The sequence below is a fragment of the Macaca nemestrina genome, chromosome 4 (assembly GCF_043159975.1).
Source record: "Macaca nemestrina isolate mMacNem1 chromosome 4, mMacNem.hap1, whole genome shotgun sequence".
NCBI lineage: Eukaryota > Metazoa > Chordata > Mammalia > Primates > Cercopithecidae > Macaca > Macaca nemestrina.
This window is the reverse complement of record NC_092128.1, coordinates 62,898,509-62,916,367: the sequence shown is the minus strand read 5'-3', so window position 1 is coordinate 62,916,367 and position 17,859 is coordinate 62,898,509. Positions and strand designations below refer to the sequence as shown.

The 17,859-nt window shown below is 35.2% G+C and overlaps 1 protein-coding gene across 5 annotated transcripts in view; it reads left to right on the top strand.

Annotated features, from left to right (window-relative positions):
* The window catches only part of LOC105475411 (semaphorin 3E), a 292,501-nt gene that overhangs the window by 220,145 nt on the left and 54,497 nt on the right, over positions 1 to 17,859 (top strand). For all 5 annotated transcript variants that reach the window (XM_071094755.1, XM_071094754.1, XM_071094753.1 and 2 more), the window contains one exon: positions 15,847 to 15,940. In XM_071094755.1, the coding sequence (XP_070950856.1) occupies positions 15,847 to 15,940 (94 nt within the window). The remainder of the gene's footprint in view (positions 1 to 15,846; positions 15,941 to 17,859) is intronic.

Genomic DNA, 17,859 nt, shown 5'->3' with positions numbered 1-17,859 from the left:
CACAGATCACATCATATAATCTTTGCAACAAGTGTGTGAGTTTGGTACTAGTGTAATGTCCCATTACAGAGTTGTCTTTCAAGTGAAAAAAATTAATGTAGTTAAAATTATTTGTTAAAAATTCAGTATATGTATAATGCAAAAATTGCAAAAGTCCAAACACTCAGAAAGATATAAAATGCATAGCAAAAGTTTTCAGAAGCTACTGTCCTGGACCCCCGCACCAAACCCTGCTGAAATATATTATTGTTTTCTTGGGTGATTTGAAAAATTAAAATAAGATTTATGCATTCAATGTATGACTGTACTATAAATTATTTTTTCTGTATTGATCAACATTTATGTTGGATATCTTTTTTTCTATTACACACATGTGGCAGATAAAGACTTGTACATTTATCTTGGTTTGGAATAGATTCTAATCAGGAGAATTTCTTGATAAAATCATCAGGCTGTCTTTGAAATTAATAGGCACCCCTAAATTAATCTTCAAAATCATGGCACTAATTAGTTTTCTGAAAAAGCATATATGATTGTGTAACTTTCTATACCTGTGTCAATTTTGTGTATCTACCTATATATCTCTATATATATGTTTTCATTTCAATGACTCTTTTTTTTTTTTTTTTTTTTTTTTTTTTTTTTTTTTTGAGACGGAGTCTCGCTCTGTCGCCCAGGCTGGAGTGCAGTGGCGCGATCTCGGCTCACTGCAAGCTCAGCCTCCCGGATTCCCACCATTCTCCTGCCTCAGCCTCCCGAGTAGCTGGGACTACAGGCGCTCGCCACCTCGCCCAGCTAGTTTTTTCTATTTTTTAGTAGAGACGGGGTTTCACCGTGTTAGCCAGGATGGTCTCGATTTCCTGACCTTGTGATCCGCCCGTATCGGCCTCCCAAAGTGCTGGGATTACAGGCTTGAGCCACCGCGCCCAGCCCATTTCAATGACTCTTACCAGTAAAATGACAGTGCATTGTTTCATTCAGGTGATAATACTCTTAAGACCTTTGACAGTTATTGCTAAATTGTTTTCCACAGCTTATACCATTTCACACTTTTATTAGCAAAGTGTGAGAACATCTCTTTCAACATTCTTTCACTCCCAGATATTATAATAACTTTTTATTTGTCTTATTTTGATAGTCAGTAAATGCTTCATTTGACTTATTAGTAATCGTGTTAATAGTAATGACTAACTCTAAATAATATTTCTTCTATTTAAATCGTGCTCTCTTGCCACACACACAAAAAATACCCTCAAATGCAATTGTGTAAAACTATTTTTTAATAGTAATGGATTCTGTGGTTCAGGAATTTATTCAGGGCCTGGTGAAGGTGGCTTGTCTCTCATCCACAATTTTTAGGGCTTCAGCTGAGAATATTCAAATGGCTGCAGACTGGAATCGACTGGAGACATCTTCACTTATATGTCTGGAAATTGTGCTATGATGATTCAAAGGCTGCGCTGCACGGGAACTTTGAATTAGAAAACCTACACGTGGCCCCTCCAAGTGCTTTGAGCTTCTTACGTGGTAGCTGGATTCCAAGAGGGAGCATTCCAAAAAAAAAAAAAAAAAAAAAAAAAGTCACCAATTAATTGGGGAGTGAACAGGCGGCACCTGCACAGAAGAGCACATTGGATGAAAGACCTTGTTGTTATAGCCAATACTGGACAATACAATCAGCCACATTAATTTATTATACATTACTGAGCTAGAACATTTTCCTGCAAATTTGCCACCTATATGCTCTTTAGTATAGATAGTTATTAACACCAATTGCCAAAAATGTCATTTGGAAATTACCCATTAATACCACTTGCTTGGGCTGGGTACAGTGACTCATGCTTATAACCCCAGCATTTGGGGATGCTGAGGTGGGTGGATCACTTGAGGTCAGGAGTTTGAGACCAGCCTGGCCAACATGGCAAAATCCATCTCTCCTAAAAGTACAAAAAGTAGCTGGGCATGGTGGCATGTGCCTGTAATCCTAGTGACTCAAGAGGCTGAGGCAGGAGAATGGCTTGAACCCGGGAGGGGGAGGTTGTAGTGAGCTGAGATTGTGCCACCTTTCTAGAACAAATATGATAAGCCTTAATCATATTGTATTAATTTTTTAACTCACCTGTTAGCATTTCCAGCTCAAATTAAGATATTTTTAAATTTATGTTTATTTTTTCTAATAAAAATTTAACTTTCCAAGGAAATTTAAACCTACATTAATTAATTTTTACATTTCAGATGCAGAGAGACATTCCTTCTCAAAACTTTATTTTATTTCTGCCACTGAAATTATTTATTTATCAAATATAAATCAACCATTAAAATGTTATTAGCTATTAAAATATAGTTAATATATTGAAGAAAAAAATATCCTGCTGCATTATATATTAATAGCAGAAATCTGTTCATTTTGGGCTTTTCTTTTTCTTTTCTTTTCTTTTTCTTTCTTTCTTTCTTTTCTTTCTTTCTTTCTTTTTTTTTAGCAACGCAGTGAAAATTTATTTCAGAGTTCCAATAGGCAACTATTAATAATCAATGTTTTCATGCAATGACTATGTGGCCACTTCCTGTTCAATTTTGTTCCACTCTGTTATTTTGTGCAATGAACTTTGACCACTTGTCTTTGAAATTTTTTCCTTGGCCATAGTAACTTTTGGTTTTATATAACATTTTAATTTTCAAAGATTTTACATCAATTTTTTCACTTTTTTTTAATTTTTATTTTACTTTAAGTTCTGGGATACATGTGCAGACGTGCAGGTTTGTTACATGGGTATACATGTGCCATGGTGGTTTGCTTCACCTAATAACCCGTCACCTAGGTTTTAAGCTCCACATCCATTAGGTATTTGTCCTAATGCTCTCCCTCCCCTTTACCCCGACCCCTCGACAGGCCCCGGTGTGTCATGTTCACCTCCCTGTGTCCTTGTGTTCTCATTGTTCAACTCCCACTTATGAGTGAGAACATGTGATGTTTGGTTTTCTGTTCCTGTGTTAGTTTGCTAAGGGTGATGGTTTCCAGCTTCATCCATGTCCCTGCAAAGGACGTGAACTCATTCTTTTTATGGCTGCATAGTATTCCATGGTATTCATTTGGGCTTTTCTTTTTTTTTTTTTTTTTTTTTTAAACGTCACCCAGGCTGGAGTGCAGTGGTGGGATATCGGCTCACTGTAACCTCCGTCTCCTGGGTTCAAGTCATTCTCGTGCTTCAGCCTCCTGAGTAGCTGGCATTACAGGCATGCACCACTCTGCCCAGCTAATTTTTGTATCTTAAGTAGAGACAGGTTTTCATCATGTTGGCCAGTCTAGTCCTGAACTCCTGGCCTCAAGTGATCCACCCGCCTCGGCTTCCCAAAGTGATGGGATTACAGGTATGAGCCACCGTACCCAGCCCATTTTGGCTTTTCTATGTTAAATTGACAATTAAAGAGTCTATTTTCTCAATTTTCATGGGGTTTAAAAAAGACTAGCATGCATCAAACTTTCTATATTCAATATTGATTGAATACCTGAAACATAGTAAGCTTGAAACATAGTAAGCTTCTTAAATGTTTATTAAGTTATCCATGAGTACATAATCACAATGCAATGTAAGTAATGCTACAAGAGATATACAGCATCATCCATGGGAGAAATTTTGATTGGAGATTTCTTAGAGAATATCAGTGAAGTCATTTTTTTCTTTTTTTTTTCTTTTTTTTTCCAGCAAAGTCATTTTTAAACAGCATTTTATTTTGGATAAGTAGGAGTTAGTGTTGTAGGAAAACAAACGAATAAACAAAAAACTTTCCCCAATAATCAAACAGCTATAGATATTATCATGCATGCAACTTTAAAGAAAGTCACTGTGCAGGAGTGTCGATTGGATGAGGGTGGGGGAAGGGACAAAGCCTGAGGGCAAACCGTGAAGGGCCTGAACTGCCGATTCTTGAGGTTAGACTTCATTCAAAAACAGAAGCACTGCAGGGTTTTTGAAAAGGAGACGGGCATGATTATATTTGAAAAGTTGGTGAGGATGACATAGGCAGCAAAGGATGATGTTTCTGCAGTGAAAGCAGGCTTCAGAAAAACATCATAAGGTTTGAAGGATATTTGCTTCAAATACTCTAGGACACCCTGGCATACATAGCCAGTAGGCAGAGCTGTCAGTGTGAAATTTAAGAGTTTGAGAGGGTGAGTGTCGGAGTTGTAATATTGGCATAAAGTTAGGTCACTTCGGGTGAGGAAGAGAATGGAATCCTGACATAATGATTAGAGGATACACAAAGGAAGGGAAAACAGAATTTTGCCTTCAAATATGGCTTTAAGCAAATATTTATTAAAAGTTCTAGGACTAAGACAATTGATTTTACTTAAGTGTATTATATTTATGTGCTGAATTGTTAAAAAAATGTTAATAACATCTGCCAGCTATTCCAATGATATTAAAGGACTTACAAACATTTGAAACTGCAATTTAATTAATTATAAAATTGATTTTTTTTAAAAAAAACTTAATACATATTTTTGGGCCTTGATTATGCATTAAGTACCTTATGAGTAACACTCAACCACACCTAACAACATAAACACATATACCTCTCTCCAATTACAGTGACAAGTAAAGTGAGTAAAACAGTAAATAAATATGGAATTGTTAGTTATAATACACTGAGCCTTGCCAAGCCTCACCCTGCCTCTGAATCCTCACCTCTAAAAAGAAAATAATATTTGTGGGAAATATTATTGACCCTGTTTACTTAACAGGTTCACTATGAGGATGAAACTAGACAAATACATGCAAACGTATTTCATAAATTTTAAAGTATTATACAAATATATTACCTTTTTTTAGAGAAAAAATGTTAAAAAGCAATTAAAATGCAAAACTATTAGCCTTAAAGTCAAAATATTTACTTGCTATTTTACTCTTGTTTTGCATTTTTTCTACTTGTTTATTTAGTCTTTGGGAAGGTTTCAAATATCCTTTAATAAATGTTTTTATTGCTTGGCAGGAGAAACAAAAAAAGAAATGGTAAAGTGAATCACATTGAAAATTAATTTGTAATACACATTATCATGTAGCTATTATTTAAAGAATTAAACTGCCTATTATGTTTATTTGAGACATGGTGTAACAATACTGCTCTTTCACCTATTTTCCATTGTTGACAGAAATATATGTAATGAACACTGTGTATTTTACTATTTTTCTCTAATCACCAGAAATATCAAATAAAATAAATGATTATTTGTTTTGTCCTGTAGTACTTACAATATTCTAGTTGTCTTTCAACATGTTTCAGAATATCCCAGTGGCACTGAGGACAAGCAAAAGAGTATTAGTTCATGAAGCTGATTTACAAATGGAAAACTCTCATTTTATTGAGTTGGCATCACATGTGGCACCTGCTGAGCAATGACTCACACCTATTGAAAAGAGCTTACAGCAGACATTCTGGGTTCTGAGGGCATCCCTCAAGGCCCAAAGAGGAAAACTCCCCTGGAGATATCTACCATTTATATTTTAGAGACATTTTTTTCTGACAAACACATGTATCTGCCCACATTAGCGGTTACTTTCAAGCACAAGAGGAGCCATTGAAAAATTTCTCCATATCACATTGAAAAAGAAAATGCAGCCCACATGTTAATACTGGGAATGCCTTGTAAATTTAAAACACACTACTCAGGCAGAAATTCCAGCTGTTAAAACAGAGATAATAGAAAGCCAGTGTAAGTCGTGACCAACATTTTCAATAGGGTTAAACACCAACATTACACATTGCTTGAACCATAAAGGCGATTGCTTTGGGGTCACTGACAATGTCATCATGGCTCAAGTTTTCCAGTTGGTTTGGTTACTGAATTCCACTTTATGGAAGAGAATTTTATCACTGTCTTTTTAGTATTTTATTGGGTTGTGCAATACATGAAACACTGTGTTTAAGACCACAATGAACTCTCAAAATAACGCGAGAAGCGTCCTTCTGGAATATATAGCTAATATTGAAATTAGCTTGATCTATGCAAAGCAAATCAATAAAGGTTTGAAAACTGCCTGCTTTCCATCATAATGTTAGTACTATCCAGTCTATGGTAAGTTTTCTTCTTTTTTTCTGCTTTAAAAAAATTTCCACATCTCAGTTGCATAAAATTGCAAAAATATTGTATTGAGACCTGAGGAATTAAGATAAATTGGATCAATTTATCTGTCATGTGTAGCTTCACAAGGGAAAGAAAGCCTCGGCTCTAAAACCATGGAACAAAACATCAATGAAATTATTAAAACTACCGTCAAGTCAGTAATTTGATGAAAACGAAAAACTCAGGTTTTGCTCTCTATTCAGTATTGAAGAAAAAGAAAGAAAAGAAATAGAGAGAGAAAAAGAAAGAGAGAAGAAAAAAAAAGAAAGAAAGAGAGAGAGAAAGAGAGAAAGAAAGAGAAAGAAAAAGAAAGAAAGAGAGAGAGAGAAAGAAAGAAAGAAAGAAAGAAAGAAAGAAAGAAAGAGAAAGAAAGAGAGAGAGAGAAAGAAAGAGAAAGAAAGAAAGGAAGGAAGGAAAGAAAGGAAAGAAAGAAAGAAAGAAAGAAAGAAAGAAAGAAAGAAAGAAAGAAAGAAAGAAAGAAAGAAAGAAAGAAAGAAAGAAAGAAGGAAGGAAAGAAGGAAGGAAAGAAGGAAAGAAAGAAAGAAAGAAAGAAAGAAAGAAAGAAAGAAAGAAAGAAAGAAAGAAAGAAAGAAAGAAAGAAAGAAAGAAAGAAAAGAAAGAAAGAAAGAAAAAGAAAGAAAGAAAGAAAAGAAAAGTCAGGTGGGAAAAGGGAATCCTTAAGTAGCAAATTATTGTGCCTCCTTATTTCATCTCCACATTACCTTCAAATTACATGCTGTCACTAACAAGGTCTTTGGGGATAAAATAATAAATCATTTTTATATTTCAATCTTTGATTTCATTTTTTAATAAGTGTCATGTCACACTATGTTATGTTAAACAGAAACTTTATTAATCCTAGCAAGAGTCCATCATAAATTATAGGAGTATAGATTAATACAATAATGTATTATCTTTATTGGGCATCTGAAGAAATTAAGAATGTGTCTATTCTTCCCTTAGTTGTTCTACCAATCTAATCAGTTTTACTAAAGCCAATGGCAATCAAACTATAGAAAAAAATAGAAGCATGATTTTACTATCGAGGCAGTCCCAAAGAAGCATGTACAACATAGCATAATAATTTTTACATGTGCTCTAAAGTAAACATACCTATCTGCAACAATGTGTTTGTATGTTTTTAATAATTTCAGCTTTTGTTTTTGAGTACGGAGTACATGTGCAGGTTTGTTACATGTGTATATGTACTGGGGTTTTGGGTCTGATTAATCTCGTCACTCAGGTACTGAGAATAGTCCCCAAGGGTTAGGTTTTCAACCCTTGACTTCCTCACTCCCCCTAGTGATTCTCAATGTCTATTGTTGAGTATGTTCTATAAGTGAGAACACGTGACATTTGGTTTTCTGTTCTTACATTAATTTGCTTAGGACAATGGCCTCTAGCTGCATTCATGTTGCTGCTAAGGAATTATTCTATTCTTTTTATGACTGCATGGTATTCCATGATGTATATGTATCACATTTTCTGTATCCAATTCACTGTTGATGGGCACCTATGTTGATTCCATATCTTTCCTATGGTGAATAAAGCTGCAATGAACATACAAATGCATGTGTCTTATTGGTAGAATGATTTATTTTCCTTTAGGCATATACCCAGTAACGGGATTGCTGGGTTGAATGGTAATTCTGTTTTAAGTTTTTTGAGAAATCTTTAAACTGATTTCTACAGTGGCTGAACTAATTTAAACAAATTACTACTGGCAGCGTATGTGTTCCCTTTTCTCTGCAACCTCACCAGCACCTATTATTTATTGACTTTTTAATAATAGCCATTCTGACGGTGTGAGATGGTATCTCATTGTGGTTTTGATTTGCATTTCTCTGATGATTAGTGATGTGGAGCATTTTTTCATATGGTTGTTGTCTACTTGTATGTCTTCTTTTGAGAAGCATTTGTTCATGTCTTTTGCCCACTTTTTAATGGGGTTGTTTTTTGCTTTTGAATTAAGTTCCTTATAGATTCTGGATATTAAACCTTTGTTGGATGCATAGATTGTGAACATTTTCTCCCATTCTGCAGGTTGTCCATACTCTGTTGATAGTTGTTCTTGCTGTGCAGAAACTCTTTATTTTATTTAGATCTGACTTGTTTAGGTCCCAGCAAGAGATATTCAGAATGACATCTAAGCACGAGAAGTTCAGAATGACTGATACGCAGACTATAAAAGCAGCATTTAAGAGATAAAAATGTGCATAATTACCTAAGTACATATGAAATCCCTTACATAAAATTATAGGGATGTAATACTTTATTCTGGAGGCTATGTCAATGAATGACTTTTAACCTGAGGAATGATGAGAAAAAATTCACAATTCAGAAACAACTCTTTGTGGCAGAGTACAGAATTGATGGCTGGGACTCAGAGACTGTTCAGGAGGCTGGTGTTAAAATCAAGGTGATAAGTGGTAAAGAAGCAAAATAAATCAGTGCCAGAAAGCAGGTAACAGTGTCAAATATTGAAGAAAGACACAGTAAAAATAGGACAGAAAAGTATGTTTTGGGTTATTTTATGAAGAAAATAGAACAATGGTTTGGGGCTTTGTTTATTGCTGTGTTTCTAGTTCCAGGCTTAGTTTCTGGCATACAGAAAACATTATTTTTTTTTTCAAATATTGAATAGTATAATGTTTAACATTCAAGAAAGTAAAAGAAAGAGACACCTCTGCAGCAGCTCATTAATAACTGGTAACCCATAGAGGTCAAAGTTCCAGAGCTTTAAAAAAGTATTGATACAGGCCGGGCGCGGTGGCTCAAGCCTGTAATCCCAGCACTTTGGGAGGCCGAGATGGGCGGATCACGAGGTCAGGAGATCGAGACTATCCTGGCTAACACGGTGAAACTCCGTTTCTACTAAAAAAAAAAAAAAAAAAAAAAAAAAAAAAAACTAGCCGGGCGCGGTGGCGGGCGCCTGTAGTCCCAGCTACTCCGGAGGCTGAGGCGGGAGAATGGCGTAAACCCGGGAGGCGGAGCTTGCAGTGAGCTGAGATCTGGCCACTGCACTCCAGCCTGGGCGACAGAGCGAGACTCCGTCTCAGGAAAAAAAAAAAAAAAAAAGTATTGTTACAGTTGAAGACCCCTCCACTATATCTGGATGGAGCACTGATCCATATTACCAATGACAGGTACTCCTAAAATGCAAGCAGTCACATCCACCCTCCTTCAGGGGATAGATTCACCATACTTGTCATGTAGATCAGCTACATTGTCGCTGGATACTGGATCCAGCCATCCTCCCACATGTGGTAGAGGTTGACAGCACCTCCTGAGTAGGCATCTCTGTTGGTCATGGCCCCATTACTCCGTCTTCAAAGCAAGCATTTCTGGATCTAGTTTTTCTCCCACTGCATCATCCCGGTTGGCTCTCTGCTTTTATCAACACATCTTATCTCTTAAGGACCCATGTGATTATACTGGGTCTACCTGGATAAGTCAGGGTAGTCTTCCCTCCTCAAGGTCTTTCACTTGATCACATGTGTAAAGTCCCTTTTGCCATGTAAGGTAACATATTCAGAGGTTTCAGGATTATGACAATGACATCTTTGAGGCTCCATTATTATGCCTATTATGGAAACAATTATTCAATTAAGGTAAAGAGATTTTGGAAGCTTCTTGCAAATTGAGTGTGTTGTTAGGGATTTAATTACCAAGAAAGAAGGATTTTAGAAGACATGATGGAAAGGTTTGAGTAGGCCAGAAATATACTTTTAGTATTCATATTATCTCCAATTAAATGACCTTTTCAAATGGAGCTCTCTGTGGTATGTAATGACATCACACTGTAGTAGTTTAAATGTTAATCTAACAATCAAGTTTCAGGACAGGGTTGAAGAATACCTGTGCAAAGTGATTAGACAGAGGAATTATAGTGCTTTCATGTGTTCAAAGCACCTCTTCATTATTTTGTTACAAATATTATAGTCTTCAAAATACACATTACAATATTCTTCAAACTTGAGAAGTACCCCAGTCTACAATCTAATTTGACATTGTCTACTCTTTTTGTGTTATTTGACTCCTGGAGCATTATTAACCATCTATTGGTATGCACTGATACAATGACTGTATCCTCCAAAGATGTGGACCTTTCTTCTCTTTTTATATAAGGAGAATGGTACTTTCCTACTGCAGTGATGTTCCAATGGCTTACATTATTTAAAAAAAAATAGGCTAATAAATTATAATCTGCAGAAAACAAGCATTTTATTTTTTGTATTTTTATTTTATTTTTCCACAGGTTATTGGGGTACAGGTGGATTTGGTTGCATGAGTAAATTATTAATGGTGATCTGTGAGATTTTGATGCACCCATCACCTGAGCAGTATACACTGTACCCTATTTTGAAAATCGATGCCGGGTGCAGTGGCTCACGCCTGTGATCCCAGCACTTTGGGAGGCCGAGGCAGGTGGTCAGGAGATCGAGACCATCCTGGCTAACACGATGAAACCCCATCTCTACTAAAAATACAAAAAATTAGCCAGGCGTGGTGGCGGGCACCTGTAGTCCCAGCTACTCAGGAGGCTGAGGCAGGAGAATGGCGTGAACCCGAGAAGCAGAGCTTGCAGTGAGCTGAGATTGCGCCACTGAACTCCAGCCTGGGCGACAGAGTGAGACTCCATCTCAAAAAAAAAAAAAAAAAAGCGAAATGATAGCTATGTCTATCCTTTAAGGTATTAAAAATGTAAATTCTTCATAGTGATGCAGAAAGAAAACCAGAAGAGTTTAATTTAACCTGTTTATTATTTTAAAATGATTACTTGTTGACTTAGTTTTAGCCATTAATCAAATAAATGTGAGATAGGTATTTGAAGTCTTCTGGAGAAAAGTAAGAAAGGAAGGTTTAGTCAAGGTACATCTGAGTTTCGACCTGAGACATACATCTCTGAGAATGCATGTGCATTCAATATTCAAGGCTCAAGTATGCTCAGTGTCAAGCTTGAGATTTTTATGAAAGAATATATCCTTTCACAGACTAAAGTAGATTTACATATTGCACAGATTTGTGTCTCCTGCATAACTAAAAATTTCGGGATGATTCTGGGTGCCATTTGATTGTTTTCAAAATGTTAGCATGGCAGATTTCTTGGTGCATATAGTTTCTTGTCAACTCAATCAATTTCCTTTGAAAGTTGAACACACTGGTATGTAAGATACTTAAAATCACAGTCACATGCTGAAATTAACTAGTCAAATACAGCCTCAAGAACCTATATTATGATTTCTAGTCATGAAAACCTGTAACTTTTCTATGAAGTTGTGACTGCATTTTATTCATCTATGCCTGCAGTTCTGCAAACTCTGGGATTCTCTTGATCTTAAAATTCTTTCAGTTTTCATGTTCTATTTGCTTCACCCATTTGACAGCTTAAACGAATGTATTAAAATTATTTGAATAAATGTGCAATGTACTTGTATTGTTCTTGCAGTTTCAATTTTAGTGTATAATGTGTTTAATTATATCCATTAGATAAAATAACCTCATCAGTCATTAAACATCCAAAGCTGAAATAAGCTATAGAAAAATGTTGATTTTTGAAAGCATCCCAGTATCACTGTCAGCTTTCCATGATGCTGATGTTTGACTATAGTAGAACAAATATAATATGTATATTCCTGATCTATTATCTATATTTTATAAAGTGGCAATGACTGAAGGGGCAAACAAGTATTATATTCCTATACTTGGTCATTTCCTCCTCCATGAAATGATGTGGGTCTCTTTTGCAAATTTTGGTGAAACTTCTTCAGCAAAAGTGTTAACTGGGCAGATCTATAATTTTTTCTCATTTGGACAAATGTATTCTCATGTCATTGCAAACTGTCATCTGCAGGAAGTAAACACAAAACCTCTCTCTACTGTCATTCCTGCTTTCTTCAAATTGGTGTAGAGTAGCTATGTAGGTAAAACTGTTTTGGCTTAGAATATAAGTTTAGCCACACCTCTGGGTCAGGAGGCCACATTTGTTCTATAGGCTATGTTTTATTATTTTTAAAAAAATTTATTTATTTTTGAGATGGAGTTTCACTCTTGTTGCCCAGGCTGGAGTGCAATGGCGCGATCTCGGCTCACCGCAACTTCCACCTCCCAGGTTCAAGCGATTCTCCTGTCTCAGCCTCCCAAGTAGCTGGGATTACAGGCATGCGCCACCACGCCTGGCTAATTTTGTATTTTTAGTAGAGACAGGGTTTCTCCATTTTGGTCAAGCTGGTCTCGAACTCCCGACCTCAGATGATCTGCCTGCCTCGGCCTCCCAAAGTGCTGGGATTACAGACGTGAGCCACCGTGCCCGGCACTAGGCTATGTTTTAAATCCAAGGATAAGACTGGATGGTAATAGTGGTTGGGTGAACTCAGCATTTACTGACAAGGTTTCGTAATGGCAGGATCAGGAGGTAATTTTAGGATATCACAGAGAAAGAGAAAAGGGTGCTAAATAAGAATAGCAAGACAGAGACAGAACAGATAATGTGGGTAAATCAGGTGACTAGCAAAGTTAAGATCAAGTTTGAGAGAAGTGCCCTCAACTCTCAGGACTTTTAAGATTGTTTATAGGTTCGTGGTTCACAGATGAACAGGGCTGTACATAGTTGTCAGATTGAGCAATATCATGATGTTCTATTTAAAATTATTTTTTTCTACAGGTTTTTCAATATTGTCAAAATTGAAATATTGTCAAAAGTGACTTTTATTGTCACTTTTCTAAACTACTTTTTTTACTCAAGCCACTTATAGTACACTTAATGGAGATTAATTATACAAAACAACCTTTTATAAGAATTTTGAAACCTGGAAACATTAAGGGACAAGTTCTATGCTTATATGCTTGAAATAGGAGCCAATAGAGTAGTTTTTCATGAAAATATTAATTTTCATTGTCTTATCTGTGTGAAGCCTTATATTAAAATTGAAATAGTGTACATATGGCCTTTGTTGATAAATATTTACAGTACTTATGCATTAATTACTCTATTATTAAACATTGAATGTTTATACAAATACTATGTGATGAAGAATAAAAATGAAAATAAATATTCCAACTTATTGAGAGTAAGTTTTGTTATTCTTTTCCAAACTACTAAAAAAAAATAACACTTTTTAAGTTCCTTATACACATTGGATATTAAACTTTTGTTGGATGATAGCTGGCAAATATTTTCTCGCATTCTGTAGGTTATCTGTTCACTCTGTTGATCGTTCCCACTGTGCAGAAACTCTTTAACTAGGTGCCACTTGTCAGTTTTTGCTTTTGTTGCAATTGCTTTTGAGGACTAAGTCAAAAACTCTTTGCCAAGGCTAATATCAAGAAGAGTATTTCCTAGGTTTTCTTCTAGGATTCTTATAGTTAGAGGTCTTACATTTAAATCTTTAATCCATATTGAGTGAATTTTTGTATATGGTGAAAGGTAGGGGCCCAATTTCATTCTTCTGCATATGGCTAGCCAGCAATCCCAGTGCCGTTTATTGAACAGGGAGTCCTTTCCTCATTGCTTATTTTTGTCAACTTTATCAGAGATCAGATGGCTGTAGATATGCAGCTTTATTTCTTGGTTTTCTATTTCATTCCATTGGTCTATGTGTCTCTTTTGTACCAATACCATGCTGTTATAGTTACTGTAGTCTTGTACTATAGTTTGAAGTTACGTAATGTGATGCCTCCAGCTTTTCATTGTTGTTGTTGTTGTTTGCTTAGCATTACTTTGGCTATTCAGGCTCTTTTTTGGTTTCATATGAATTTTAGAATAGTTTTCTTCTAATTCTGTGAAAAATGATGTTGATAGTTTGATAGGGATAGCAATGAATCTATAGATTGCTTTGGGCAATATGGCCATATTAACCATATTGATACTTCCAATCCATCTGAATGGAATGTTTTTCCATTTGTTTATATCATCTATGATTTTCTGCAGCAGTGTCTCCTTACAGAGATCTTTCACCTTGTAGAGATTTTTCACCTCCTTAGTTAGATGTATTTCTAGATATTCTGGTTTTATTGTGTGTGGGTATTTTAAATTAGATTGTTTTCTTAATTTGGCTTTCTGCTTGAATGCTATCTGTGTAGAGAAATTTTGCTGATTTTTAGACATTGATTTTGTGTCTTGAAACTTTATTGAAATCATCTATCTGTTCTAGGAGCCTTTCAGCAGAGTCGTTAGGATTTTCTAGGTATAGAATCAGTCAGTGAAGAGAGATCGTTTGACTTCTTTTTCTGTTTTGATGCTTGATTGCTATTGCCAAGACTTCCAGTGCTATGCTAAATAGGAGTGGTGAGAGTAAGCATCCTTGTCTTTTTCTTGTTCTTAAGGGGAATGCTTCCAGCTTTTGTCCATTCAGTATGATGTTTGTGAGTTTGTCATATATGACTCATTATTTTGACAAATGTTCCTTCAATGCCTAGTTTGTGGAGGGCTTTAATCACGATAACCCCATTAAAGAGTGGATGAAGGATATAAACAGGTATCTCTCAAAAGAAGATATACAGGAGGCCAACAAACATAGAAAAAATGCTCCATATCACTAATCATCATGGAAATGAAAATCAAAACCACAATGAGATATCATCTCACACCAGTCAGGGTGGCTATTATTAAAAAGTCAAAAATAACAGATGCCAGAGAGGCTGTGGAGAAAACAGAAAGCTTATACACTCTTAGAAGCAGTATAAATTAGTTCAGCCACTGTGGAAAGAAGTTTAGAGATTTCCCAAATAAAAAAGAATTACCATTTGACCTGCAATCCCAATTACTGGGTAAATATCAAAAGGAAAATGAATCACTCTATCAAAAAGACAATGTGTGTTTGAAATATTTTGAGCTCCTCTACTAACTCACTCTTATGTTCATTGCAGAATTATTTACAATAGTGAAGACATAAATTCAACCTAAGTGCCCATTAATGCTAAATTGGATAAAGAAAATGTGGTATTTATACACCATGGAATACTACAAAGCCATAAAAAATAATGAAATCATGTCCATTTCAGAAAAACCGATGTAGGTAGAGGTCATTATCCTAAGTGAATTAGGGCAGGAACAGCAAACCAAATGCTGCATGTTCTCACTTGTAAGTGAGAGCTAAATATTGGGTACACACAGACATAAAGATGGCAATAATAGAGACTGGAGACTCCTGGGAGAGGATGAGACATAGGGCTGACAAACTACCTATTGGATACTATGCTCACTACCTGGCTAATGGGATAATTTGTACCCCAAACTTCAGCATCACACAATAAGGCCATATAACAAACCTGCACATGTACCCCTTATATCAAAAATAAAAGTCTAAGTTATTTAAAAAATCAACAACAGCATTCTTGATATGCTTAATAAAAGCCCACTATCATTTTTAACACTGAACCTCCTTTTCATTAACCTTTTTCCAGCAAGTTTCAATTCCTTTCAAATATTTAATTGACACATCTCAGAATAAATAATACAGTCTCATAAAACAATTTAAAAAGTGCTATTTTCTTTCATCACCTGCATACTTTTTCAGAGGCATGAGAGAACTCATATGGGCCTGTAAAACCCATGTGCTTATTTATAAAACCCAGTTTGTCTCTAAATAAATTGATGCTACTGGTGCCCTATTTAGAATACATGCTTTATAAATAATCAAAGTTTAATATGTTTTACCTAAGCAATTAAATGATTATTAGAGGAGACATGTTCATAATGATTTTTCTGGTTTTCTTTCAAGGATCCTCTGTTTCACCTGGAATCACCCAGATCTGAGAGAGGAAGGGGCAGATGTCCTTTTGACCCCAGCTCCTCCTTCATCTCCACTTTAATTGGTAATTATCATTGCCACAGACATCAGGTGGTAGTCATAATGATTGTAAAACGTATTTTTCAACTTCAGTTACATTCTTTCAGCATTTCTTTATACACTATGCCTTGTCATATCTATTTTCTGGTGCTCGAAGCAATGATATTAAATTTCAAGCCATGTTAACCTGAGCAATTTGACTCTAAAATAAGTGCAGATGCTATAAATTATGTGTATCTCACTCTGAGAAAACAAATTGTCATTTAATATCCCACATATTTGCTGTCATTTGATGCTTATAAAATGCAATTATATGAAGACTTTATAAAAATTTTGCCAGAGAAAACGAAACTATTTTAATATATATGTTAACTCTTCATGTTTCAATTACTTTGTGACTTTAGAGAACTTTTAATATTCTTTATAGTATCTTTCTCTGTTATTAGTAGAATTCAGCAGAAAGTCATCTCTTTTGAGAACTTAAATGTATTTATCTAAATTTCTGTTAATCTAGAATGCAAACTATAGAAGTTGACTCGCTCAAACTATCACTGAATGTACATGTTGAAATAATGGCATGAGTTGATAATGTTGGATCTGGAGTTTAATTCGATTCAATTTAATTAGACAAAATGCCAAACAATCTCACTTAAGACACAACTGAGTAATATTTTCCTGCTATTTGTGGTTAAGACTTGCAAACTTGGCAAACTATTTCAGCACTGTGACAATAAAAACTGATGAATGAGCTCCTAAGCATGCAATTAAAAAGAACAGTCCCCAACACTAACATAGGTGCTAACAGTAATAATTTTCTTCCCTCAGTGTTGAGACGTTCTGATGCGCATACGGTGCAGATGTGCAAGGTTCTATTATCACATTTATAATGTTTCCAGTTATATGCTAATATTAGGTCATCTTCTTTGCAGAAAATGAGAAAGGACAAAATAAGATGTAGAGACTTCACATTCTAAATAAACCATTAAAACTTAAAACTCTCTCCTGATGATTAAACCATATTATACTTGATTTAGAGTTGATATAGATGCTACTTTGTATTCTTGAGAATCTAAGTTCCCTGAACATATTTGAGACAGTTTATTTTGATGGGTCTTGCATTCTACTCCCTACACTCCCCTATCCCACATCTGGTTCTCAGGTGTAGAAAAGTAAAGCTTTTTAAAACCTATGTATTATATAGCAAACACCTCATGTTAACTCTAATTAACGGGAAAAGTTTGACTTACTTCAGCTTCAAAATTTGACATGCCTATAAAATGAGAATGATATAGTAATTAAGTTCTTCAGGGGCTTGAATAAAGATGTGCAATATTTGAGAAAAATAAATATTAAAGAAAAATATTACTTGAAATATTTTGAGTTTCTCTGCCAATTCTCTCTCTCTCTCTCTCTCTCTCTCTCTCTCTCTCTCTCGGGGTGTGTGTGTGTGTGTGTGTGTGTGTGTGTGTGTGTGTATAAACAGAGTATTAAAAAAAGGAAGACTTTAAATATGGGAAAAGGGTTGCCTAAGTCAGATTAGACTTAGTAAAAGTCAAAACCTTAGAAATAACACTTTTGGGGGATGCCAGGTGCATAAATGCAAGAAATTCCAATGCAATTGACAAAATATATGTTAAAATTTATATATCTGATAGACTCATACCATCTTTTTCTAGAGTTGTTAGTGAATTTTCTTCATAAAGATTGTACTATGTTTGAAAAAAAAGAGACTTTCTTATCTTTCTTGTGCCACATAGTATCTTGCAAAGACTAAGTCTCCTATAAATACTAAATGTAATTCTCACTGAGGTTCCTAAACAAATGAAAAATTAATTTTGGAATATTGTTCCTAAGAATCACAAAAAGGGAATAGGAAATTAAAAATTACACAGCATATACTGCTGCTATAGTGAAATCCTGAGAATATTAGAAGACAAATTATTT